Source organism: Halictus rubicundus, chromosome 14 (genome assembly GCF_050948215.1).
Source record: "Halictus rubicundus isolate RS-2024b chromosome 14, iyHalRubi1_principal, whole genome shotgun sequence".
Classification (NCBI taxonomy): Eukaryota; Metazoa; Arthropoda; class Insecta; order Hymenoptera; family Halictidae; genus Halictus; species Halictus rubicundus.
The window spans coordinates 7,057,899-7,085,140 of NC_135162.1; the positions used below are offsets into that span (position 1 = coordinate 7,057,899).

Here is a 27,242-nt window from a genome sequence, read left to right on the forward strand (position 1 = left end):
AAGCTTCGGGATCCGCTTCTTGGTCGTGATGAGGGCCATTTAGTGTAGCCATACTTGTGGAGCATAGTATAGTAGCGGGACAGGTTCGAACACGATCTGGTGCCTTGGCGCGTTGACAATGAACCGTAGAATTTGTTTACAGCATCCTGGGTTCAAGATTGTAGCAATATTTTCTTGAAAATATTAATCTATAGAGCTGATCTCAATTTGGACGTGATGCAAGGTCATTAAGTTCATTATTGTTAATTGGAGATATTGCTGCGAGGCAAGTCCACTTTTTGGTAAAAGATAAATATAGTGTGGTCTAAATAGATATAGTGCATTCTGAATAAATATGGTATGGTCTGAATAGATACAGGATATTTTAAATAGATATATTATATTTTTTCTAAATAGATATAGTACATTCTGAATAGATATAGTACATTCTGAATAGATATAGTATGATCTGAATAGATATAGTATGATCTGAATAGATACAGTATATTTTGAATAGATATAGTATATTCTGTGTAAATATAGTATGATCTGAATAGATATAGTATATTCTGAATAAATATCGTATATTCCGTGTAAATATAGTACAATCTGCATAGATATAGTATATTCTGAATAGATATAATATATTCTAAGTAAATATAGTATGTTCTGAATAAATGTAACATCACCTTGACAAATATTGTACATTTTGCATAAATAGAGTGTGATCCACAATCCCACAGTTATTGCAAAATACTAGAGAACATTATCAGAAGAATGCGTTTAACATTCAGAGACCTTCAACGATCCAGAAATATGGTCGAAGATCGACAACAACAGGCAGCGAACAACAAATATTTTTCATTCGCAGTGGTATCGACTGGTCGCCATTGAATATGTGATTAGCCGTCGCGTAAGCGATAATTCTATTACTCAAGAAAAACAATCGTTGAAAATTCGCGTTCAGTGTTGAAGACCGGACTATCTAGCGTGACTCATGCGCAATCAACCAGCAATAATCGCACCGCCTTCGGCACGGGAATCGTTTAAACATTCTTTAAGGTACCATTAAACAACTTCCTCCGGGATCACGTGTCACGTATTTACCACGGGCACGTTAAAACTGTAACATTTTACAAATAAAATCGTGGACGACAATTAACAAATAAATTGTGGATCCCTGTGCAAAATCAAAATTTTGTTCGTTGCAAAAACAGGAGACCCTATAAACCTATCAACACCAACAAATTTATTTCTTGATTTAATCATTTTAGTAGGACAAAAGTGATGTATCGATACTGCTCAATTTTTTAAACAATAATATTACTTCAAATTGGAACTACTAATAAATTAAACGCTTAATACTAAAACCAATGAATAATAAATGTAACTGATGTAAACATATTGCTTTGTAATAATGAGAAGAGTGCATACAATATTGATTATAATATGTGCTTCAATAAAGATAATTATTAATTCCAACAGAAAGAGACTAGGCACCAGTCATAATATATGATAGTTGACAATTTATGTCCGGTTATTTTTGTAATGTGAAATGAGCACCGGCAGTGGTCCATAAATCCAGTATTAGGCTTGTCAAGTCCCTCTGACATAAATAAGGTATCAATCACTTTCCCCTTATCCCCAGGATCCCACGCTTTCCCGTACCTGGATTTCTAATTACAGCCGGTACGCACATGGTGCATGAAGGCGCATGAATTTATGGCTGCTTAGGGTGTTACGCTGCTCCCGGATAAACTCGGCTACCGGGTTTAACCCTCGACTGGTAGAACAGGATCAAAATAACCCACGCCATTCCCCCTGGGGAGTCCTGTGGAACTGGTTAGAACACTACCTGAATAACCCTAACCTGTCATCAGTGGTCCCGAGACACAAAAGTGTTACTAGTTTCTGGTCTAACTCTTTCTTCCAAACAAAGTGCTTTTTTCCTATTTTCTCGCGGAGAAGCACCAAGAAAATTATTATCATTCATCATTAGACTGAATTTCTATGCGAAATAAAAATTGTTTCCATCAATTGAAGGAGACACTGACCAAAAATTTGACTGTACCAATTAATTCGTAATCCTCCTAAATGGACCATTTGGACTTTGTTTTAGACTAAAATTTGTCACAACTAAATCCATTTGCAAACAAATTAATTACTGTCAAAGCTTGACATCATTAAGAAATATTGAGCTGGTCGAGACACCTCTGCATGAGCTATTAAATTAAAAACAATAGGTCAACTAACGTATAAAATACCTCCCAAAAAATATGTTAAAAAATTCTCAGATAAACCTCTAGTGGACAATCATAAAAATGATTAAAATCCTATTAATAGGTAGGTGGTGTTATTAAAAAAAAGTAAAAATTATTGAAATCCTATTCATAGGAAGGCGAAGTGTTATTTAATTTTTTTTTAATAGGATTTTCAATTACGCTCTGTGTCAAAAGGAAGCTCAGAAATCTCCGTTTACATTCTAATCCCAAACGGGGCGATTAGATGACGTTACCGGAGATGACTCGTTGGTTCGCAATCGAAATCGTTGTTGCCGTCGAGGGGTCCGTTAAAAAGTGGACAATGGACGTCCAAAAATTATGCAATAATGATCGGTGGGTAAATGTGAGAAGAAAAAGAAGTGAAAAAAAAGAAGGGTACAGCAAAGGAAAAGAACTCGGCCCGGTGTTTAATCAGCCGAGGAGCAAAACAAGCCGAAGTTAGGTTCATTCAGGGGTCTCCGGTGTGTCCCGATGACACGAAAAAGAGGGAAAAGAAAAAGCTGTGGCCTCGTGTGCACAAGCTCTCCTCCGGACCCGTTTCTCGAGGTCTTCGAGAAGCGAAGGCGGCCTATGACCGCTTGTAACAACATTGAGAGCCAGAGCCCAGATCTCCAGAACCGGTTCTCAGCTTGGAAAACAATTTTACGATCTCGGGGGAATTGGACAGAGAGGGAGGGTGCGGGAGAGGGAGAGAGGGAGAGAGAGAGAGAGAGAGAGAGAGAGAGAGGGAGGGAGAACGGTGTTGGCAGGACAGAAAACAGTAGGGGGATAAACGGCAAGATTCGACGAGAGCGTGTGTCTCAACGAGCCACCGTGCCCAGATGGGAGCATATATCCTCATCAACAGAGTAGGAAGAGGATCCGCGAAGGGGGAGGGGAGAACAGAGACGACAAGATGGAGGCAGGAGCGAGAAAGAGCGAGAGAATGTGTGGCATCACGGTTCCCCGGTTAAAAATAATCCGAGGAGGGATCTTTTAGCCGTCTCTTCTTTTCTTTTTTCTCTCTCTCTCTCTCTCTTTCAAGTCGTTTTAAAGCGACTTCAAAAGGTTTCAGATTCACCAGTTCGCGGAGATAATAAATAGTTCGAGACCGGTAAAGAATTGAAACTGGCTCCCGTTGGCCGACGGGAGATTGCGTAACCCGGTGTGCCAGAGAAAAACATTAGAAATGCAAAACTGCGGAGCAAGCCGGCGAACAGGCACCGCAAACTTGTCTCGTAATGGCCGGGGCGGATTGCTATACTAAGAGCTGCGAACCGTTTCGTTATTTTCCTGGCTGGTGCAGTAAGCGTAATCGCGCGGCGATTTCGGAGCGTTCAGCGGCGTTTGTCAATGAGTTCTGTCGAGTCCGTGAGAATCGATGCACGGGGAGGCGCACGTGACCATTTCCGGCATTGTCGCAAACTTGCGCACCACTGTTGATAACAAATTCGAGTGCGGTATAGATTCCACTCGGTTCGTTTGCAGTGACGTCTCGATTTATTCAACAACAAAACTTTGTTGTTCTCGTCACTATTTTTTTATGGCATTGTCATCGACGCGTTCGTGACATTTTTCCGATTAAAACGAGCCCAAACACGATACAATTCGGATCTCATTTGCTCGTTTAATCCTCGATTCAATGGAACCTCTGTCATAGTTCGGATAATCGAGGTTCTCGTTTATCGTGCATTACGCGAGTAAATATGCTCCGAATTGTGCCGTGTTTGGGCTCATTTTAATCGGAAAGATGTCGCCGATATGTTAGTAAAAGTTTCACTTTAAAAAATCTTATCTAATAACAATGACCAAAACCTAATCTGGGGATTGCACAATTCTTTTTCCACTTTTTATGATCCAATAAAATACATATGCACTGACAGTGCCACGATTTTCAAACCCATAAATTAAGTCGTCTCGATATCACAGCGTGTTACTGACGTCTGTGCAGTTTTACGACGGAGCTGAGTCATTATCAAAATAGAAAAAAAAAACCGTCTAACAATTCCCGATCAATGGGCGCTCGTATCAATCTACCGACAGACAATGTGTATTCGATTACCACGGCAGATAGAGGAAACGGCCACGTGGAGAGTACATTCCGACGAATGAACTTTGATATTATTCGAATGCGTCTCTCGATCTGCTTATCTTTCCGCCTCCTCGAACTCGCGGAAATTGGCAACAAAGTATCATTAATTACGCATGCGCGATTAAACAAAAAAGAAAAAAGAAGAAAAGAAGCTACACGCGACTTCCGAGGGGGCAAAAATTCTCGATATACATAGAACGCAGTCAAATGTCGCGAATCTCGTTTCATTACCCCCCCCCCCCCCCCCGCAACCATAATCGTACGCACTTACCACGAGAACAATTTATTTTTCGCTTCTGGTCGATGTGGCGTTATTCAATCAACAATTATAGAACGAACACGTGCGGCGACGAGTACAATGATCCGTTGTAAATGCAAGTAAATAATAAAGTAATAAATTAAATTTTACGAATAATGTAATGACAAATCAAATTTACAAATAATGAAATGATAAATCAAATTGCACAAATAATGAGACGATAATCGATCGAATTTTACAAATAATAAAATGATAACAAATTAAATGTCACCAATAATAAAATGACAAATCAAATTTTGCAGATAATAAAGTAATTAAAATCAAATTTTACAAATGCTAAAAACATGGAGTCATATTTTACAAATAATAAAACGAAAACAAATTAAATTTCGCAGATGATAAAATGATAAATCAAATTTTGCAGATAATAAAATAATTAAAATGAAATTTTACAAATACTAAAAAGACGATGGAGTCAAATCTTGCAAATAATAAAATCATTCTTGTTCGAGTAACTTCTACTACGAAATCATCGAGAATGAAGACAATGACAATTTTCGAGCTCCGTCTAGCGATTTCCATTTGCGAATTACGTTTTCTTGAATAATTAATAGTGTTTTTAATGATCCCAAGCGAGAAGTCACGTTCGATTCACGTAATAGAGTCGATGGAAGGGCGTAATCATCAAGAATGTTCCAACGCGGTATAATCAGCAATATACAGACTAAAGTTGCATAGATAGCCGGCGATAAACAGATGACGTTCATTGGCAACTCTGCCGCGGGAACGAATCAACATAAGCGGCGGCCAGCGACGTGATCCACGTGTTATTTACGTGAACACGCGGTATGCTGACATCGTTGAAAAATATATATAGTTTCGTTTATTCAGGTAGCAGGGATAAAGAGAAACGCAGCGACACCACCGCGTGCTGCTACCATGTTCAAATCATTACGTAAAAGTGACACCAGCCGCCGAACGTTAATTGCGTTACTTGCGTTGGTTCCGATTAGGCGTAGCTGCGCCGATAGAACAATGATGCTCTGCAACTTGCGCCCTCGGAGAACAGACATTGTTCTGATTGTAAGAGATACCGAGGGAATCCTAGATTAGCAAAATAATGCGTTCTCAATATAAACAATTGTTCCGATTAGACGAGCTCAGATATGAGACATTGCAAACGTGAGTAACCAGCCTCTAATTAAAAATAGGAAACACTATTGATTAGTATAGAACTCGGTTTTAGTTGGTTTTAGTTTTATTAGTACAGAACTAGGTTTTTCTATTTCAAAAAACATTTCCAGTACAATCGAGCTTAGTAACAAATGATCTATGTAAATAATAGTATTCCGCAAATAGCTATGATTTAATAGTCAGTCCGACTCTGAAGGAATCTGGCAAATCTGCAGTTTTTCGGAGCACGATGAGGTCACGATAGTGATTAAAGGAAATTGTACAAGCTTGTCAGCTATCCTACTATGTTGCTGGATTGTTTATTTAGCCAAACCAGATTTAAGAAAATGGCACCAGCAGTCGGGAAATACGAGCAAGGTTATGAACCGCATCAATGCGAACGGTAGTATAAATAGCGTGAGTTGGCAACAAAGTGTCTCGTTTCTTCTGTTTGTTAATGCCCCTTCCCCCTCCCCACCGCCACCACACCGGCCAATTATACATTCAACAAAACCGAACAATGCATCACGCGATAAGACCGAACGGTGACAAAATAACAATTATTCCGTACTGATCTTGTCTCACCGTGGAACTTGTCGAAAAATCACACTGGCGATCTTGTTCGCGTTGTTTATAAATTGTGGGCTCAAATGAAGATTGACAGCGCTCTAAGGAGAGCATGATTCACAGGAGCACAGTTTACAGGCAGGCTGCATGAGATTTCGAGTGAGCGCGCGGGGATGACGAAACGCGTCGAGAAAATTGGCAAAGGGACACACTCGAAGATGGCTTAATGTTAATGTCGGCTTTTCGTTCTTAATTATTTCTCTACGAAGCTCTTATCAACATATTCGTCACGGTTTTCCGATTAAAATGACATCAAACTCGATATAATTCCGATCTCATTTGCTCGTTTAATACGCGAAAAACTGGAACCTCTACTATCCGAACTGATCGGTGGAATCTCAGTCTTTGGATAATAGAACAGTTTATCGAGATAGTTTTTTTAATGAAACTTTTACGAACATATTCGTGACACATTGTACAAAACTTGGTACAAATCATGGACAGAACGTGATAAATAAACAAATTAACAACGAAACCAGCAGATTTTATGCATTCGCAGGAAAAGTGAGTAGATCGAATGCAAAATTGTGAAAAAATATTTAGACATACAGTGTGTGCAACTTGCTAAAATTATTAAGAAAAGAAATAAATGTCATAAATAAATAAATGAAATAAAAATGTTTATTTTGCATGAAAATCTAGTTTCAAGCGCAGAACGACGAAACTCGTCGACAGAACGACGCACCAGGCAGTAACCTCAAGGGGAGTTAGGGTAAAATTCTGACGCAACAAGGAACACCTCCTGCGTGCCATCCTAAACTGTACTTTTACCTGGCAGTGTCGAAGGAAGGAAACACGGTTTTGCTGTCCTGGCGCGGCCGAGTATTATGAAACCTTTCGGATTAAAACACGCACGGAAATAGAACGCGAACGATTTGCCAGAATGTGTAACCGGTATCTGTTCGCGAAAACCGTGACCTGCCTCACCAGAAGCAAGTCTGTCAACAATTTTTCTTACATTTTTTCCGTCGGTTGCTTTTCTTTCGAACAGGTTCGGAACAACGTGATAGATCAGAGCGAACGCGACAGGTGCGCGAACGTAAACGAGAAAGAAAGGGAACTGTAGGTTCGGAGCAATCTTTATCTGGATCAAAAGTTTCAAATAACATCCTCCACTTGAAATTATCAATCGATATCAACGCGGTCTCTCTCGATTGCCTTGGGGACACCGATACGACGGGAAGCGGCAGATTACTCATCGAGAATGATTAATCTGTTAACCGGGGGAAACGGACTCGTCTAACTGCTACTTATTTGCTCGACTATAATTACTATACACGGCAACTCTGATACTGATCTTGAGAATATTTTAATGCTGGTTTTAAAAGGAATTAAACGCTGACGAAGTCTTTAAATTGAACGTTTGTTCTTTCGCGAGCAGTTCCAAGCCTTTCCTCCACGATTCTATCGATTTTTTACAAACGTGGTCACGAAATTTTTTAGAATTTTCGTATTGAACGTTTGTTCTTTCGCGAGTAGTTCCAAGCCTTTCCTCCACGATTCTATCGATTTTTTACAAACGTGGTCACGAAATTTTTTAGAATTTTCGTATTCAACGTTTGTTCTTTCGCGAGCAGTTCGAAGCCCTTCCTCCACGATTCTGTCGATTATTTACAAACATGTTCGTGAAATTTTTTAGAATTTTTTAATTGAACATTTGTTCTTTCGCGAGCAGTTCGAAGCCTTTCCTCCACGAAAATTATTTGCTTCACAAATTTTTTAGGATTTTTCATATTGAACATTTGTTCTTTCGCGAGTAGTTCGAAGCCCTTCACGAATCTGTTAATTATTTGCAAACCGTTAAAATACTTTACAAAATAATTTTTATAATTTTCCGTGCATTTACTCTATTTTACAAATAAAGAATGAACAGAGGAGAAATATGAATTTAAAATGAATTCGTTCTGAAAGCCACGAATTAATTTGTTCACCTAGTATAGATGACAATGTCTTGTGTCGTAGTGATGTGTTAATGGGTGAACAGTTTGAGAGAACTATGAGAATTGCCAGAGGATTTTCAAGTATCAGACAGCAAGTGGTCGGTGAAGGGTTAATGGCATTGTGATAGCCGATTAGTACAAGTTATATCATTGACATTTGATTTATTGTAGTCATTTAGTCGAAGAGACCCGGCGATGCACGCTTGATGGTCATATAATAGAAATCCACCCCACTCCAATCACTGCTAGCTAATGATATATGCGTTACGGAAATGAAATGGACGGCTATTATGAATATCGGGTCTCTTCTATTCATTATATTCAAATTAGCTTCTAAATTGTCGCAACCCTCAATCTATTATCATTATCCAAATAATAAATAACAGTGATAACAAGTAAAATTTATTGAAAACGAAAGCGCTATATAATGATACTGTATACTTCGTTATAAAAATTCTTTAAAAAATTTAACGTTACCATTAGTGCTATATTGCAAAAAAAATTGATTTTTTAAAAGTTCAGAACGAAAGATTGTTGGATGACCAACCCACAAATTGTATTACAATTCTTCTTAGATATACTCGTAGAGCACAAAAAGTATAATAACCATTCTGCTTCGATGACTCGACCTCGAGATATTTATGTCTGAAAGTATCAAACATATTCATTTTCTCTTAGGGCCCACGGGCCTCGACAATGAAGAGATTAACGAGATCGAATGAATATTTTGATCGTTACGAATGTTCAACAATTTTTTCACACGACACCCTATATATTTTATTCGATATTGTTGCAAAGCGTAAGAAGACGAATCCAACGACTACCATGAACATACCACTACGATAATTCAATCTCAAGATATTCGTATTTTGACAGGTAAACTGTGGTAAAGTGAGCATCAATTCTCTTACCCTTCAGACACGAATATCTCGAGATCGAATGATCGCAATGGTACGTTCATGGTAGTCGTTGGATTCGTCTCTTCGTGCTCTACAGGAATATCGAAGAAAAATCACAAGGTATCGCTTGAAAAAAAAAATGACCTTGAAATCTAATTAAGAAACGACTATATTCTTTATCCTTTAAGATAGTACAACTTGACTAGACTGAGAAATTCTCTTCGTACAACAGGAAATACATTAAAAAGACTATTACCGTCCAGGTCTTCGTATATGTTACAGTAATAATTGCACTTGGCGACTTGTCCAAACGCCTTTAACCAAATGAATTCTAACGAAACGAATCTTTTTGTACAGACTTAAAAATTAAAAAAAAATTGTAAAAATTGACTTTCCGAATGTTCGGAGCTCTTTAAATTCGGCGCTGACGAGCGGAACGTCTCGCGCAACACCTATTCAATTCTTTCTAGCTGTGTGCCGTCTCCGTTCAACGTTTAGGATCGCACTCTATTTCTGCCGAATGAGTCGTAAGGTCTCGGTGACTTTCCGAAGGGGCCGGTCGCACGCCAGTATGGAGAAACAGAGTATGCACATGTACGTAACAGAGCCGTAATTGCTACAAACGCGTGCGAGCCCTGGAAAGCCGGTCGATCTCGCTGTTACCAGGCGAGCGCGGACCTATGCTCGCCGTACCAATACACCGCGCGACTCATAAACTGAAATCGAGAAAAGGAAAATAGTAAAAATTAGAAAAACTTACGTCATTTCCAATCTGACCCATGTTGGCGGCACCACCACGATTCGCGATTGTATCCGCCTTCGGGCAAGACTCGGTCACGTTAGCCACAGGAATTTTGGACGATTTATAATAAATACACTATGTATAATATAATATTTATCTATCTCTATATGTAAATACGTAGAAAGTTATAATATGAAAGACTTCGGTAGCGTATACGAGTCGAATACAAAAAAAGATGACTGTTCTTTCAGGGCCTCTCTTTCAAATAAAAAAAAGCCCCTTTTTGTTAAAGTTCTCTTTCTCTCTCTATCTGTCTCGTAGAAAAATTCGTGAAAACAATTTCTCGATGATGAAACTCCTCGTCTCTTTTTCACCGGTTAGTTTTGACGGTGGGTTTTCCTTCGGGTACGAACGTCCGTGAGTTGTCACACTCGTGGAACACCGGCGAGAAATTACCAGTCATAATATATCACAGAAGTATTGCTGATACCCTGGGCTAAGAGCGGGTAATATTAATTAGGCATAGACGACCCCCGGCTTTGAATGACTTGAATTTATAGAAGAACAAGAAGAAGCAGAAGGAGACGACGACGACGACGACGACTATGTATAAATAATAATCGTTCACATATAAACACCGACCACTTCAAGAAGCAAAATTATAATAAAAAAAGAACTGGGGGAATAGAAGATCCACACGAATCAGGTTACACTGGACATTACGTGCAGGGGGATTTTTGTTACGGTGAACGATGTGCACGGAAAGAGAGCCGGTTGCTAACTGACGATAACTAACGCCTCGATATCCAAGCTGAGCGATCATCTGATCGAGCCGGGCGGAGTGGGAGCAGCGAGAACAGCTGGTGGGGGAACTCGCCGGTCGTACGGGCACGCGATTGGTCGACAGGGCCGTAGCAACAGCGGCCACCGACCCGAGACGAACGCGGTGAAAATTTTCATAGAAACTTCTTGAAAAATCGAGCTAACATGTCGTCATCGTTGTCGTCTCTCTCTCTCTCTTTCTTTCTCTCTCTCTTTCTGAGTCACTCTGACATTTCGCTAATGGATCGCATTGCGCAATATGTTTGTCTTAGGAGGCGAACGAGGAGCTGCTCGACCGCGGTGGGAGTGGGGACAGCCAATGTGGAAAATTCTTGATACGAGGTTGGACGAGACCAGGCGGCCGGCTTGATCAGCTGATGCCTTAGCAACAGGAGTACGAACCGTTCTAAAAATATCGATCCCAGATGATTATACGGCCGATGCATAGCCGCGTTTGCCGGTAAAAGTAAACGAACGCCGGCTTGTCGCTGGGAGGAACAGGCCTGGCTTTTCACAGCTGGACGTGGGGAGCGGAAAATGGAAACCTTGAGCAGTTTTATAAACCCAGGAAATTTACCTGCGTCCCTATGATCATTTACCTGGGCCACCCTCTTCCTCCTCGGCCTAGAAAATGGTGCCTGACCATTTAAATGGCCGAGACCCCTCGTCCCTTTAAAGCCGGGGACGATTCAACGACCGCAGCTGGGCATTTCAAATGTTGGAAACTTCAGACGTCCATTTAAAGTGATGTAACCTTTTTTTTTTTTTAAAGCGCACCCCAAATGACTAGAATTTTTCTTTTTCGGGAACTTCGAAGAAGCAGTTTACAATTTATGTACAGTCGGTCGGAAAAGTCTCCGTACACCGTTTAACCCATTTGCATCGTCGGCATTATTAACCCTTTGCACTCGAGTGGTGACTCTGATGCACCACTAGAAATTATTGTGGCATTATTTCAAAGAAATTACAAAATATTTGTTACATTACAAAATTTCTATTCAATAGATTACTAAACATTTAATTATTATATGTGGTAATCGGATTAGTTTCATATGAATAAAATGAAAATATTCCAAGACGGAAGAAAAATTTAGTTTTGGAATGAAAATAGCGCCGAGTAGAAAGGGTTAATCAATTTATTTTTTCTTATAATGCTGAAATATGAGGTTCTTTTACTTGTAGTCATTTTTGTACTTAAATGTAATACAAAAAAGAAGTTTGTTGATAAAGGGCTTCTTTTCATATTTCCTTACGATGCAAATGGGTTAAGGTGACGTAACCTATTGGTGAGTTGATGGAGACGTTTTCGGTGACGATATAGTACGTGTATGTATAGTATATAGTATGAAACTGCGGAGGAATAGTTAAAATATGAGAGTTCGAAGGTGGGAAAGTATACTTTCCGCCAGTATCCTTGTCAATAATTTCAAAATTGAAGCATTGCCTACGTTTAATGCATGACGGATCTTAGCTCCCGGTGACCGGGTCTCGCGTGACCCATGCTAGGCGAGCATACAGAGAAATTTTTGTGTTAAATATTCTCGTGATAGAGACTACCTTCTGACAGACGAGATCCAGGCAGGCCGCTGTGGGTCACCATGGACCCGGCCATCGAGGGTTCACCGCATCCTAATTCTAAGCTCGCCGAAATCGAAACCTGGGAACGTTGCAGAATTTTCCCCGAAATAGCATCGCGGTGCAGTCGAAGATAACGATGGATTGCATCATTAGAAGCTAAACATTCAGCGGTGATTGCGTCACGGCCGAAAGGTAACCAAAGTCAGCGGTAACGTTGAAGTTTCGTCGTTTTAAATATAGCGATTAAAGTCACCCGTTGGCTATAGTCACGCGACTCCTTGGAGGAAAATTTCCGCGAGAAGAGTCCGGTGTTCTACTCGTGCTCTTACTCTTGACAAAGGCGGTGTTTTGCGGAAATGAAACGGGGAGAGACAGACAGAGAGAGAGAGAGAGAGAGAGAGAGAGAGAGAGAGCCCTTCGAAGGCTTTCAATCGCGTTGTCCTTGGAAGACAAAGGAACCTTAAAGGCCCTGAATGGCTCTTCATCATCTCTCCCCTAGTTACAAAGAAGCCTGTGCTCTCTCTCTCTCTCTCTCTCTCTCTGTCATTGATCCGGATAGTTACGACGAATGCTCGCCACGATGAACATTCGCGAGTCACAGCATCCACGCATTTGCACCGGCATCGCGATAATATAGTCTCCCTTGCAACCTCCGTGAACGAGCCTTTTCATTAACGTTGATAAACAACGGTAACGGTCGGACTTCAAAGAATCTTCGACCATGCGACCAGAGGTCTGCCATAAACAGCTACGTGGGTTCTAAGAGCATCTTGCAAAACTGCTCGAAAGCAATCGGCACATAGACAGTGTGTTGTTGGCAACCATGTTTTTTCGAGGCCTACCTCAAATTCTCCACCGTGTTCCCAGATTAGTCAGAAAATCTACCCCAACTCCAAGAAAAACTCTAAGAATTCGAAATTTCTATCCACAGCGAATTCTCGATACATGTCAACGCGACGGGTCTTGTCAGCGACATATATCGTCCAGGAGACGCACCCGAGTCGTGTCATGTTCCGCGGTCCCTCGCGGGGTATACTTCGCGGTAGCGGGGATAACTCCGTGACATTTATCGTGCAAGCCTCGGCGACATATACAAAGAAATCCCTGTACGAAAACCGAACACGGATGAATTTCGCCGGATGGAAGGGACGTCCTTCAGGGCGAACGTCGGGCGAAAAAAAAAATTCGTCAGCAAAGCCGTTCCGAGGCGTTCCCAATTTTTCGTAAAGGACTCGCACGGCTGACTCTGCCGGGTTCCCAGAAGGAGGTGATTTGTAGGGATCCGAGGAACAGCTTGCGGGCCCGGAAACAGCCGCGGAAGCCCGATATAGCCCGGGCCGAGCAGCTTCAGAAGAAGAAAGCGCTCTACCCCCTCCTCCCGCCTCTCTCTCTCACTCTTTCTGGTCGCGATCGTGTTCCACGAAGATCCGCGTGCACTCGAGTTCCGTTCAGTCCCGCGACGTTCGCGCGAATAACACCGGTGGCGAAGTTTCTATTATTTCGTATTCCCGGGAGCAGGCGGGTTTGGGCGAGGTTAGTATTGGAAGCGCGAAGAGGTCAACGCTCGGGAAAGCGCCTCTCGTTACGGCACTGCCATACGATATTATAGGCCCCGTCGCTCGAAGATCCCCTTCCCTCCTCCCCTCCTCCCCCCTCCCCCCGCGCCTTTCTCCTACTTCACGATGAATTTTCCACCTCTCTTTTTCGTGCTCTCCGCTGGTGGCTCGTCGTCCTTCTCGCTCCCCGACACGCTCCTCTGTCTTTCCTCCAACGGTCTCTCTTTCTCGCGCAGCTTTCTCTTATTCAGTGCCCCGCGATATCCGCGGCTTTTTATCCGTTTCCACGCCCTACGCCAACACCAACCTCTCCCCCCCCCCTCTCTCTCTCTCTCTCGCGTGTCGTTTCAACCCTTTGTCCCTCCTCCCCCTTGCCGTCCATCCCTCCTTCGGCGCGCACTGTATCCACCGTGCAACACGGTCGCTCCGTTTTGTTCTTTCTCTGCTTTTCCGCCTTTTCTCCCCCGCCCTCCCCCACACTTTCTCGTTCCCTCTCTGTCCCTTTCGCGGCTCTCTCTGATCGCGGAGCTCGTTCTCCATCCTGGTTCGACTCCGGCAGCTTGTTCCGCTCCCTCTAGACCAGCTGTAGCTTTCAGCCGGTCGCACGCATTGTGCCGTTACAACGGAGAGAACTGTGCTCTCCTTCTCTCTCTCTCTCTCTCTCTCTCTCTTCCTCTCTCTCTCTTTTCCCCGGTCTGTTTCTACTCGCAACGCGCCGCAACGGTCAGCGAAATCATCGTTCCGCCAGTTTTCGGAACCGGAGAGTTACGAAAACAGGCCCTCCGCCCCTCGCAACCCCTCTTTATCGTCCCCGCTTCCCTCGCCCCGAACGGTTCGACGCGATTGCACACGATCGGTCTCTTTCGGTCAGTGGGATCGGGCCCGGGAAGGGAGAAGCGGTCGATAAAAATGAGAGTTGGGTACAAGAATGTGTGTACGTACACGCGGGGGACAAGTTGCAGGCAGGAGGAATGATCGATCGACGGCCCCCGTGTCCGAGCGATCCGCCGGACGTCTAATCGGTCTTCCTCCCTTTATTTCTCTCGGATCAAGGCCGTGGCTTGAGGAAAACACTCTCGGATCCTCCCGCGACCCTGACTCGGAGTCCCTAAACGAATTGGCTGCACCGGGGAAAAGCTACGAAGCGACCTTCTTTCGAATTTGCGGACCAGTGTCGGCGAGACATTGTTAATTTAGTGAAAAATCTTCGTTGTATCGAGTTATTCTTTCGCGAAAGTTGCAGTGGCTTGCCGGCGACATTTTGACGGTTGAAACGATACCAGACACGGCACAGTTCGGATCGCATTTGTTGGTTTGATTCACGATCTAGTGGAACCTCTGTTATCCGAACCGTCGTTACCGGCGGAATATTCGCACGAATTCGAGTATTGGGCGACTCCTCGTGATCTTTTATCGTGTGTAGATACTGTTCCTTGAGTTCCTATTGTTAGAGCAAAATATAGAAAATGGTAATGAATAAACAAATATCGGCGAGATATTATTCATCTATTGTTTGGAAGTAGTACGTTTCCTAGCCAAATGATTTCGGAAAATTTGTTATCTTTTGGACTTACCCATCCTAGACGTAACGGTCTCGAATGAAGGATTTGAAAGAAGGATTTGAAGAAATTGTCTTACCTGAAACAAAAGATATTTCATTAGTTCGAGCGTACTGTACAGTAGTGGTGAATAATTATTTCTTGGCGAGACTTTTACCAAGGTGATTTTCTGATTAAAACGATCCCAAACAGGACACAGTATCATATTTACTCGTTCAATTTACAACGAGCTAGAACCTCTCGAGTGTTCGGATACTGGAGGTCCCATTGAACCGTGCATTACGCAAGCAAGCATGCTTCAAATTGTATCGTGTTTGGTACCATTTCAATCAGAAAAACGCCAGGAATACGCTAGTGGAAGTTTTGCAAACAGATGATTAAAAACAAAAAAGTGAAAAATATATCTAACCCCAATTAACAGAGCTTCAAGGTCCCTCGACAGCTATACTAGACCAAACTTTTCACAAATATCGTTCGTATCTCTTTTAGAAGGCCCCATTTAGAAGAACATAATCGACGTCAATGATTAGTCCTAGATCAAAATGTCTCGTTTGCTCTTTCCAGCGATACCTCCTGTATCGTTATCGTTGTCAGTGATCAATCGGTGATTAAATAGGCTCAAGCGTGTCGGGACACCCAGCACATAACGTGGACGCGATTTCGCATAAATTTCGCGACGTTGCGCACAGAAATGGCATAAGTACGTGTCTTAAGTCACGAAGGGTGAGTCAGAGAACAGTCGTCGCGTCTCGTCACGGCGCGAAAGATAACGACGTCCGTTCCTCGGGACGGGAAGTAAAGGGGGTCACGAAATCGCTATAGCGAGCGATCCCGACACTGCCGTCGTTCGCTGGTTCGACGGCTGTCATCGCGGGCGATCGACGTGCACGTGCCGAGGGCACCCGATCCCACCGATAATAGGGAAAAACCAACGCGCGACCGGAACCCGAGAACGGTTTCCGAGGGTCCGTCAAAGTAAATCGCGGAATCCGTGTTCCGCTCGACGCCTGCGAACTCTGTCGACCCTTTGTCACCGGCACAATGTTGCTCGACGGACCGAGAACCAGCGCTGGCCATTCAGAGTGCTCGTAAAGTTGCAGACAAGCGGGGAAACGGACGCTTTCTCCCTTTGCAGAAAAGCGACTCCGTGTGCTGGAGGGAATGATCGTGGGAGGGTTCTCTGCAATTTTGTGATGCTCCACGAACGTTTGACAGCAACCATGTTCGACGGGATTGGTTGGGAGAAGATTTTCGAGTCGGAGGTTCAAGCTCAGTTAACACGTGAAGTGCCACGCCGCACAGTGGGCAATTTGGACGAAATCGGATTCAAAATCAAAGAACTTTCGATAGAAATGAGGTGGAGCGATGAAACTTTTTTTAAATTAAAGCTGAAACTTTGTAGAATATGGGAAAAATAGAGAGATTATTACCATCCAATCATTTCAACGAAAAAATGACTTCATTAGTTTTTGTCACAAAAATCTATTTTTTGCAAAATCCTGAGGTCGTAGGCAAATTTTGAGACCAGATTTGAAATCAGCGTGAAAAAATCTATGGGAAATGATGTATAGCATGTTAAAAAGAAATTTTTTCCGCGCGTGGTATTGGAAAAACCATAATTTTCTTGAAATTGTGCAAGTTTAACGAATTTTCTCAAGGTTAAAAAACGTTCGTACCATAATCTCCCTATTTTTCCCATATTCTACAAAGTTTCAGCTTTAATTTTAAAAAAATTTCATCGCTCTACCTCATTCCTATCGATAGTTCCTTGATTTTGAATCCGATTTCGTCCAAATTGCCCACTGTGCGCCGCACAGTGGTGCCAGATGGCCAAAAAGCGGCAAAACATCTGTAAAAACGAAACTATCCAACGAATTTGTTTGAACATTTGTGGAGAGATTGCCACAGGTACAACGCTTATTCGGCAAAAAAAATGTTGTAAAAAGTTGTTAACATTAAGTAATATGGGCTAATCGAAAATCTCTGTTTTCTGACCATTTTTTATTTATGGAAGCATACAACAAATACTTTTATAGATTTTGGTCTGAAACTAATCGTTTTGGCAAGGTGTAATATTGATCTAACTTTGTGCAAAAAATCATGAGACCCTTCGAGACCCTTTCGTCGCAATTTAAGTTTAAATGTCAACTTTCAGAATTTCCAAAACTGAATCGTGCGGAAGTTACGATTATTTGATGTTCCAGGTGAAATATTGTAGGAATATTTCCAAATAATAAGGAAAAATGTGAATTGCATATGATTTATTAATTTTTTATGTATAAAAAAATATTTAATAACAATTTTTTTTATCTTACATAAATTATTTTTATAGCGTTCATTGGAGCACTACCAAAAAATACCTGTTGCATTTTTGCGACAGTGGTCCAGTGAACGAAAACTTTGCTTATTTAACATAAAAAATTGTTATATAAATATTTTTTTATATGTATGAATGTCACATTTTTTTTATTATCTGATATGTATCCCTTAAAAATTTCACCTGAAACATCAAATAATCGTGACTTCCGCGCGATTCATTCTTGGAAATTCCGAAAGCTGATATTTAAACTTAAATTGCGGCGAGAGCATGTCGAAGTATCTCATGAAATTTTGCACAAAGCTAGATCAATATTATAACTTGCCAAAACGATTAGTTCCAGATCGAAACTATTCAAAGGATTTTTTGTATTCCTCCATAAATAAAAAATGAGCGTAACGGAAAGGGGCTTCAGGTTAGTCCATATTACTTAATGTTAAATAATTTTTTTGAAAATTTTTTTTGCCAGTTTATAGTTGAAGCCATTTGCAATAACCCATATGATTAGTGTTAACAATAGAAAAAAAAAACGTTATAGAATAATATTAACCTAACCGAAGGGGCAATATAATGATTCGGAAAAAACTTTCTTCAAGGTCATTTTTTTCTAGATATCAAGGTCATCAATTTTTTTTAATGGAACCATATATTTTTTTTATCGCGATGTAATAGTAGGGGTGAAGACCTCTTCACTGACATGTAATACAATGACCTTCGTGTGACCTTGGGTATGAAAAATCCAAAAAGCATTATAGGTATTATCAGTGATTAATTTACTGTATCTCCTGGCCGATACATGTCCCTGGCTAGACCCGTGTTTTGGACATATATCGAGTAAAAGCTGTATTCGTAACTACACCGCGGATATTAATGGCAAATAAATATTGTCGACCATTTATCTCTCTTTCAGATAATTTTAGTAATCCGAAAATAATACATGTGCAGCTTTGTAAAAAATTCTGACGTTTTGCCACTAATCTAGGCTCATTTTTATCAGAAGTAAATACGATCGCGATTTTTATCACAGGTTTATATAACACGAGAAAACACGTTTTCTTTATCTTGTTCTCGGAGTCCAGTGTTATATTGAAACCGTGCTATGAGAGGGTCGAATGCAAGATTTTTAAAATTGATTGTCGTCTTTGCCAGAGCTAATTCTGTACGCCGCAGGTCAGATAGATCCTAAACAAAGGATTTCTATAAAAAGCATCGTGTTTGTAGGTGACACACGGTTCCGAGACCTACGCGCGCACACTTGTTGCACCGTTCGACCTGTGTACAGGCATTTCGACCGATCGAAAGTACCTTTGTCCGAAGTATGACTCAAGTCTGCCAACTAACCGACTTTATTTCTCGCACGGCACGTTATCTCCTCGCACGCGAGTTTCCCCTCCGGTTGTTCCGGATCATCTTTATATTCCTTCGCTAATGACGCATCCTTGTAAGTACGCTCGAAACAATACGCGCGGGCATTATCTGTTCAAAGTGGGGCCGAAAATTGCGGGACAAAGAAAGACGAAGAGGAGGAACGAATTCTAACCCTTGGCACTAAATACAACGTGCAAGAAGCGTGACTAAATGTCTGTTTCGCGACGGTTTCCAGTGAATTGTTGAAAAGGACGGACCAATACGCGAATCTATTGATCTTATTGTTAGTGTCCGACTACGTGCTCAATAGTACAACACATCCTGCCAGATATTACAGTCAGTTTGTATCGTTTTCCTGCTTGAAAGACGCGTGACAAGTTCATGCATCACGTACTACTAACAACACAAATTGACATAACATTTTTGTTATTAATTATTTCTTTATGAAACTTTTACCGGTGCGTTCGTCACACTTTTCCGCTTAAAATGATACCAAACTCGATACTATTCGGATCTCGTTTGCTCGTTTAATACGCGAGAAACTAGAACCTCTACTATCCGAACCGACACCTAGATTCTCTGAATTCCGTGTTTATCAGGGCGCTGTAATTAATTTCAATAAAACGGACAGATATTTGCAACAATTAGACGTCCAGTTATCCAATACTGGCCCAACAGAAGTGGAAAAAGTCGTGGAAACCGGTTAGAAAATTAAATGTTACGGAAATAGTCTTGATTGGGAAATAAAAAGACCGAGACCGTTTTCGATCGATGATTACCGTGATCCCTACGATTGCAAGAACCGACGCGGCTTAACAAGTCGTTCGGTGCAACGATCTGACACACATAGACGATGATTCAACAGTGAGTAATACGAAGAAAGAGAGAGAGAGAGAGAGAGAGAGAGAGAGAGAGAGAGAGAGAGAGGCGATAAACGAATTTCACGAAGGACAATAGTTCGATTCTTGCGGCGTGTCGGATGCAACCGGTTCGTTAATCGACGCCGACTGTCAATTAGCGGTTTCGAATCTGTCAAAAAAATGCCCGATAGTCAGGAAATTGGGACGTGTTATCGAAGTTTCGCGGAATTCCAGTCTCCATCGTCGGGGGGCGTAGCTCAGATGGTAGAGCGCTCGCTTAGCATGCGAGAGGTACCGGGATCGATACCCGGCGCCTCCAATCGATTTTTTTTTCCACAAAATTAATGACAAACCGACACGTTTTTAACGTCTTTACATCGTTCCATAGATCACTGACTTTTAACAAATTTTTTTTTTCATATTCCTCACTGGGCAAGGTATTTTTTGTTCGATGTTTTCTTTCTAGCCCTGAAAAATTGTAGAAATCTTCGTCCAAAAGAATGACTGTACAGCCAAGAAATATTCAGATCCTTAATTAACTATAGTTTATAAAAGTAACAAGAATGTGTCTATCTAAATTTTAACAAATGTGTTGAATAATTCCTGTTGCGTGCGTCTCTAGAATCTCAATGATCCCAAATTAAAAATATTAGAACAATTTATTATAATAATTGTAGAAAAGTTTCCATTTATTATTATTTCTATCGAATTACTAGACAATAAAGCTTGAAAAACAGTGTTAAAATCCCCTTCTGAAATTTCGTTCCTACCTGCAACAGTAATAAAGTATATAGACTATCCCTGTCCAATTAACAAATTCAGAATAATTTTTTAACAAAGTTAATGTGAATTTATCGGTTTGGGGGGTTCAGTTAGGGCAAGTTTGTTAATGTTTCTGCCCCTGGATTTGGTTAAATTATTGTTTGAATTGTTTGGAAGTTACAGTTTTGGTTGAAATAGTACACTGACCGATTCTGTGGCAGTTTGTCTAGAAGCGTCCACGCGTCTCCGATTAGATCGTCTAAAATTCGTTGTCAATAAGGACGATAACCACGCGGCTATCACCGGCGTTGGTCATGTGACATTGGGCTGTTCCTTCGTTGTTGAACCAAAGTCGAATCGAAAGGCTGCGATACGGGCATTGTTTGTCGATCGATCCAAGCGACGAGTGCTCGCGGACCGAGAACCGGGAACGACACGGCTCGCATTATCACGGCCCACACCCGTGGTACAAAGATTTTCTGGAACGACACGTTCCGAACCGATACACAGTATCGCCGTTGTTCTAATTTCGGGCCGAAATATAATAGCTCCCGGTCACTATATCGCCTGACGCAATTTAGGCGAGGCTAAAAGGGAAAAGCAATAAAGTGGCCCAAACGGCCAAAATGGCCCTCCAGCGGTTCGCTAAACGAGTACAGTATCGCCTCGATATATGTGAAAGAGGCGTACACAATATTCGCGAGGAATTGATCCCCACCACTGCGAGGTATAGTCATTTTTCGAGCCCGGAAGCTCGATCGCCGAGAACTCTAACATGTACTAACCAAAGGAAAATTAAGAGAACTTCTTTGTTTGTAATTATTTTTTAATGAAACTTTCGCCAGCATATTCGTGACTTTTTTCTGATTAAAATGAGCCCAAGCACGATACAATTCGAAGCTTATTTGAGTGTTTAATCCACGGTTTAGTAGAACCTCTATTAACCGAACCGCTGATTTCTGGAGTCTCCATTGTCCACGACAGTTTCAAATTGATTTAAGAGAGCCAGACAGTTTTATATCGATAATATTGAATGTGTAAACGATCGTTTCGATCGATCATCGATATTCCGAGCACGACGATCGATCCAATTCGCGATTCCATGCGACAGAATCGTACAATAACAATAAGCGTGACTGATAAAGTGCGAATACCCGTGTCATCCCAGCATCCTATCGGCCATTTTGTTTCACGAAAACATCGAGCATTATCGCGGCAGCGAACACGCGACCACATTATCTGCTACTCTATTGACGACCGAGCATCAACAATAGAAAACGAAAATGCACGGGGCTTCTTATTGGTCGGGAGACAATAACACGATAGCGGTCGAGGTTAAACGATGCTTTGCTAGATCGTAATTAATCCTGTGCACGATTTTCCAAACTGCCATTAATAGTAAGTAAACCAAACACACTTTTATTGTACCAGATGTATGCAAAAGCCTCCATATTGTTTTCAATTTTCTTTTATATATCTACTCGTTGAATGCTAAGAAATGCTCTACAACTCTTTTCCAAGAAAAAACAATTCATATAAAAATTGGTAACTATTTTTTTACCCGACACCCTAAATATTCTCTCGATATCCTTGTAGAGCATGAAAGGACGAGTTCAACGAGTACCATAAACATACCATTATGATTATTCAATCTCGAAATATTCGTGTCTGAAAAGTAAGGTATGGTTAGGTTAAGGATCAATTATCTTTCAGACACGAATATCTCGAGATTGAATGATCATAATGGTATGGTCATGGTACTCGTTGAACTCGTCTTTTCATGCTCTACAAGAATGCCGAAGAAAATATATAGGGTGTCGTACAGAAAAACACTAATCATCTTAAAAATCTTCATGAACTGCTTCTCGGAAAGATTGCTTCTACTCCTACAAGTATAACGTTCATCCCCAGGAATGTCTCCGCACAACGGTGAGTACTATAAATGCTCAGACGATACCTCCGACAGCCTGTACAACATCCTATTGTCCTGCCGAACAGGCTGTAACAAAGAGAGGATCGAATCGGCGGCGATAAGCGTGCAAACATCGATATCGCGAAGGGGCAACAGAGACGCGTGGATTTCCTGAGCGCAATCGGAAGTGATTCGGCTAGAAAATGTTGCAAGAATGGTATTTGTTCGTCCCCGGTATCAGTGTTTACGAAATTCGTCGGTTGTTTGCGTCAGATCGGTCGCGATAAACGTGGAAACGGCTCTGTGTAACCGATAATAATTTCGCCCACGTCGCTCCTCTAGGTGGTACGCAAATACCTATACAAGTTTTTCGCGAAAACGTTTGATTCGCCACGATACTACTTCGAGGACCGTTATCCGACGTTGTTTTATGCACGTCATCGAGGAACGGACGTGCTCGCAGACTTGGACGGCTACCAAGTCCAATCGCGGTCCCGCAGATACGAGATCTGACTTTCCGACAGGCTCTAATCGTTTCCCGATTATCACGCCCGGGAAATAAAGCTCTCTGTTAGGCTGAATGAAACGCGACAGCTTCTACAAACAACTTCTTAGGCATTATCGTGTCGCGAGAGCGGCGGAGTTAACGCGCGCGCGCCCGCTTCAAAATCTCGTTATCCGAAATCCGACTAAAGCCTCGAGTGAAACATTATGCGACGGGATTCGCGGTAATCCGCTGCCGGGCCACAGTTTACGCGAAAGACTTTCTGCTCGGCTTGATCGATCGATCCCGAGTCGATCTCGATCCGGAGAAATACATTTTTACGGCTGGGGTCGCGCCCGAAGACGAAATCTGTAATAGTTGTCAAATGTCGTGGTGGATACATTCAAATATTACTGAAATCCCTCTAAAATTAAGTTTAAACAAAATTATTGGAGGATTTTTATTGGAGGAAAACAAAATTATGGATGAGGATTTTTGAGAATTTGTTAGGAGCAGTAATTAAGCTTTGTCATTTTTATTCAGCAGATCCGAACAAAAGTTGATCGCTTTATGAAATTATTACTAACATATTCGCGACACTTTTCTGATTAAAATGAGTCCAAGCACGACACAATTTAACCCCTAACTAGTCGTGTAATCCACGATATAGTGGAACCTCGATTATCCGAACCGTCTAGAGAAGCGTCATTTAGTAGGCCTCGTTCAGAAATTTTTGTAATGAAATCATACGGCTGTTTTGTATCGAGGTTTTTGCATGCATGTTTTCTAAAACACATTTGGACTATACAATATAATTTTTTGGAGTCGAAATACTTAAAATTATAGGAGTTACAGTTCCTCGAAGAGGGGCATGTAAAAAAGAATGCCTTATTCGAATTGAAACCGCTTCATGTGAAAGTATGGTAATTTTTAAGCTGAAAGGTTTCCTTTTCTTTGCAATTGTTAATCCACATTCGCTCACACAAATTCAAACACAAAAATGAATTAAGTATCAAGTCTGGTCAAATAAATATGTTATTCCTGGTGGAGCGAGTTGAGACAAATAACTGTAAATCAAACGTTCATTGACCTTGAGGCTGCAATAATAAACATATGAAATGACGTCGATCAGACACAAGTGACGCAACAGTGTCTCAATTTCAATCTCTCTGTTCAAACGTAACGCGACCTTTCAGCCCATCCATTTCTACATATAATGCATAAATACACCAAGAACTTGTTATGCAGCTATCGAGGTTCGGTGCTTCAGTCAATGTTTAAAGAAAGCCTTGATAAATTTACACTCGGGGATCCGGATAAAAGAGTCTCACCACCAATCAGATAGAACACAGTGAATCATTTCGGTGTCGCGTTATCAGTCACAGTCGCGTTCCTTGTGGATCGCACGAAAAATATTCTGTTTACCGATCTGGTTGGCAGCGATTCAGTTTCGGCGAGGCATGGCAAAAGGAAAGGAGGGAAGAAGGAAATCGCTTCGATGAGAAAACAGATGGAACTGCAATAACAATAATTGCGTTAGGCAAACGCGTCTCGGCGGTTCACGGTTCCCCCGTTTTAATCGTCCTCGTTATCAGGTGTTTCGGTGGTTATCAAGCGAAAGCACGGCAATTAAACGGCCCAGCCAATATTCGTAAACAGATTATACTGAACGATCTTGTGTACTCGCTGGTGTTCCGATGGGAATTATGTAACAAGCCATTTTACCGGAGACCTAACCGCCACGTGCAAGGGACTGGCGATTTCCAAAAGCGAATTTCTTCATTTTCAAGGTCCACAGAATTTAGAAAGTAACAAAAATCAGTCTCGGTACTTTTCTTATACGACACCCTATATATTTTCTTAGATGCTCTTGTAGAGCATGAAAAGACGAGTTGAACGAGTACTATGAACGTACCATTACGATAATTCAATCTCGAGATATTCGAGTGTAAAAGGTAAAGTATGGTTACGGTAATGATCAAATATCTTAACTTTCAGACTGAATATCTCGAGATTGGATGATCGTAACGGTATGGTCATGGTAGTCGTTGGATTCGTCTTTTCGCGTTCTATAACAATCCCGAAGAAAATATATAGGGTGTCGTACAAAAAAATAGTTGTACCTTCATAGTAACCGAAATATTTATTAAATTTCATTAGTTTCTTCATCGTTGCGATCTATGGGCACTTGCAAAACAGTAAAAATGAAAAATGCACCGATTTGGGACGGCCGATTTTTCGACATAAACGCCGGTTATACTTTTCGTAGTTTTTCCGATTTACGAGCATGAGTGCGGCGAACTGTATCGGCTAATGACGTTCTTCGGGGCCCGCCCTTTTCCAGGGAACAAAGGGAAAAGGGAGATAAAGCGATCGTTCGGTCTCGGTGCGTTACGATCGCAGGAAAATGAGCGGAGGGACGCGATACATTGTTTGACACAGTTTTATGCCTGGATCGTAAAAGATCGTCACGCGCTCGTTCCCCGCTCGATCCGCCCGTGGATCGTAGATCGTATCCACCGAGAGGAACAGTTTCGGCGCAGGGGTAAAAGGACATTACGAAAATATATCTCGAAGTTTATGCCTCCGGGCCGGCAACTTTTTCGCCACCGTCGCGCAGTTTCACGGCGTTTCCAGCGAAAGCTCTCCTTAATTTACTGCCGCATAAAAGTCGCTCGGTTTAAGGGTGTCTCGGCCGACAAAAGGAACAGGAACGATGGGGAACACCATGGACTGATCACTAGATGATACGATGTAATTTGATGAATTTTATTCGTCGACGTTCGTGGGAACGATTCAACTTTCGAACGTTCCACGTTCAACCCCCATCGGTATTAAACAAAGTAAAATCAATTTTTAGTTAAATGCTCGTGTAATGTTTTATTTGTCATTTGGGAGGTCAAATTTCAAAGAGAAGTAAATTATTTGTTACCCGAACAAATCCAAACATATTATTTAAATAATTAAAATACCCCTTTCTCCTCAAAATTTTTCAGTAGCTATAAGTGTTTTAAAAAATCTGAAAAAATTTTAGTAACATCTCAGAACCTTCCAAATTGAGATAAGAACGCAGCAGTTTGTTAAAACATATATATATCAAACATATAAAATTGACATAATGATACTTCGAGGGTGCAGAGAATCTGAAAAGATCCAAAAAGGAACACATTTAATTGGATTTTTATCTTTGAAAATCAATTTTTATGTTCTATATATATATGATTTTCAAAGATAAAAATCCAATTAAATGTGTTCCTTTTTGGATCTTTTCAGATTCTCTGCACCCTCGAAGTATCATTATGTCAATTTTTGTAAATCGAGCCGGGACAGAAAAATTGAAAGGTAATAATCGACGCGAGGCACAATCGCTCGTACAAATTCCTCGATAAATCGATACACGACGATGAAAGCGGGTTTCGGGTTGCTCGTAAACAGAGACCATAGTCCCTACAACAATTCTAAACACGTCTCGGCTTCGTCCAAAAGTTAGGAGCGACGAAAGGGTGCGAGATTGTGGGCCATGTGTCAACGGCATAATAAAAGGACCCTGACGAAGGTCCTGCCGAAATTGCGCGGGCTCATGAGTAATAATACTTCGGTTGGAAAGGAACACAGCCGGTCTACGGCTGGCCTTTATGGTCCCCGAAAAGAGAAATTGACTGACTGAACGACTGCGAACACACGTTATTTATGGCAGGGACAACGGATTATAACTCACAGATTTCGGGTTCGTTAAACGCGCCCGTTGGTTGCCTAATACGATAAGCGTTTGGCAGCATTAGGCCCTCAGTTGTAAATCGTTCGTCATTCAATCAGTTCTCACTGGTGAGAATATTTATTATTACACAACTCTTACAATTTTTCAAACATGTGCTGATTTTTCTGTCCATCTAACCGAATTAGTAAGGACGTCAGCAATGAAGAAATTACTGAAATCGAACAAATATTTTAGCTACTATGAATGTTAACTATTTTTTTACACGACACCCTGTATATTTTCTTCGATATTGTTATAGAGCGTGAAAAAACGAATCCAACGAGTACCATGACCA

The 27,242-nt window shown here is 41.4% G+C and overlaps 2 protein-coding genes and 1 non-coding gene across 5 annotated transcripts in view; 2 read left to right on the forward strand and 1 right to left on the reverse strand.

Annotated features, from left to right (window-relative positions):
• Positions 1 to 27,242, reverse strand: part of Sesn (Sestrin) — a 193,984-nt gene that overhangs the window by 23,476 nt on the left and 143,266 nt on the right. The window lies entirely within an intron of this gene.
• Positions 5,110 to 8,761, forward strand: LOC143360780 (uncharacterized). Of its 3 annotated transcripts, XR_013083343.1 has the most exons (3): positions 5,110 to 5,773; positions 5,965 to 7,814; positions 7,878 to 8,761. XR_013083343.1 is itself a non-coding variant. In XM_076799907.1 (2 exons), exons 1-2 carry the CDS (start codon positions 5,712 to 5,714, stop codon positions 6,311 to 6,313), a joined length of 411 nt encoding a protein of 136 aa, XP_076656022.1. In that variant the 5' UTR covers positions 5,110 to 5,711; the 3' UTR covers positions 6,314 to 8,761. The 3 variants fall into 3 exon arrangements, 1 of the variants encoding a protein (XP_076656022.1); XR_013083344.1 differs by having other exon boundaries at positions 5,896 to 8,761; XM_076799907.1 differs by having other exon boundaries at positions 5,965 to 8,761.
• On the forward strand, positions 20,279 to 20,351 carry Trnaa-agc (transfer RNA alanine (anticodon AGC)). Its single transcript has one exon. It is a non-coding gene; the product is annotated as a tRNA-Ala (tRNA).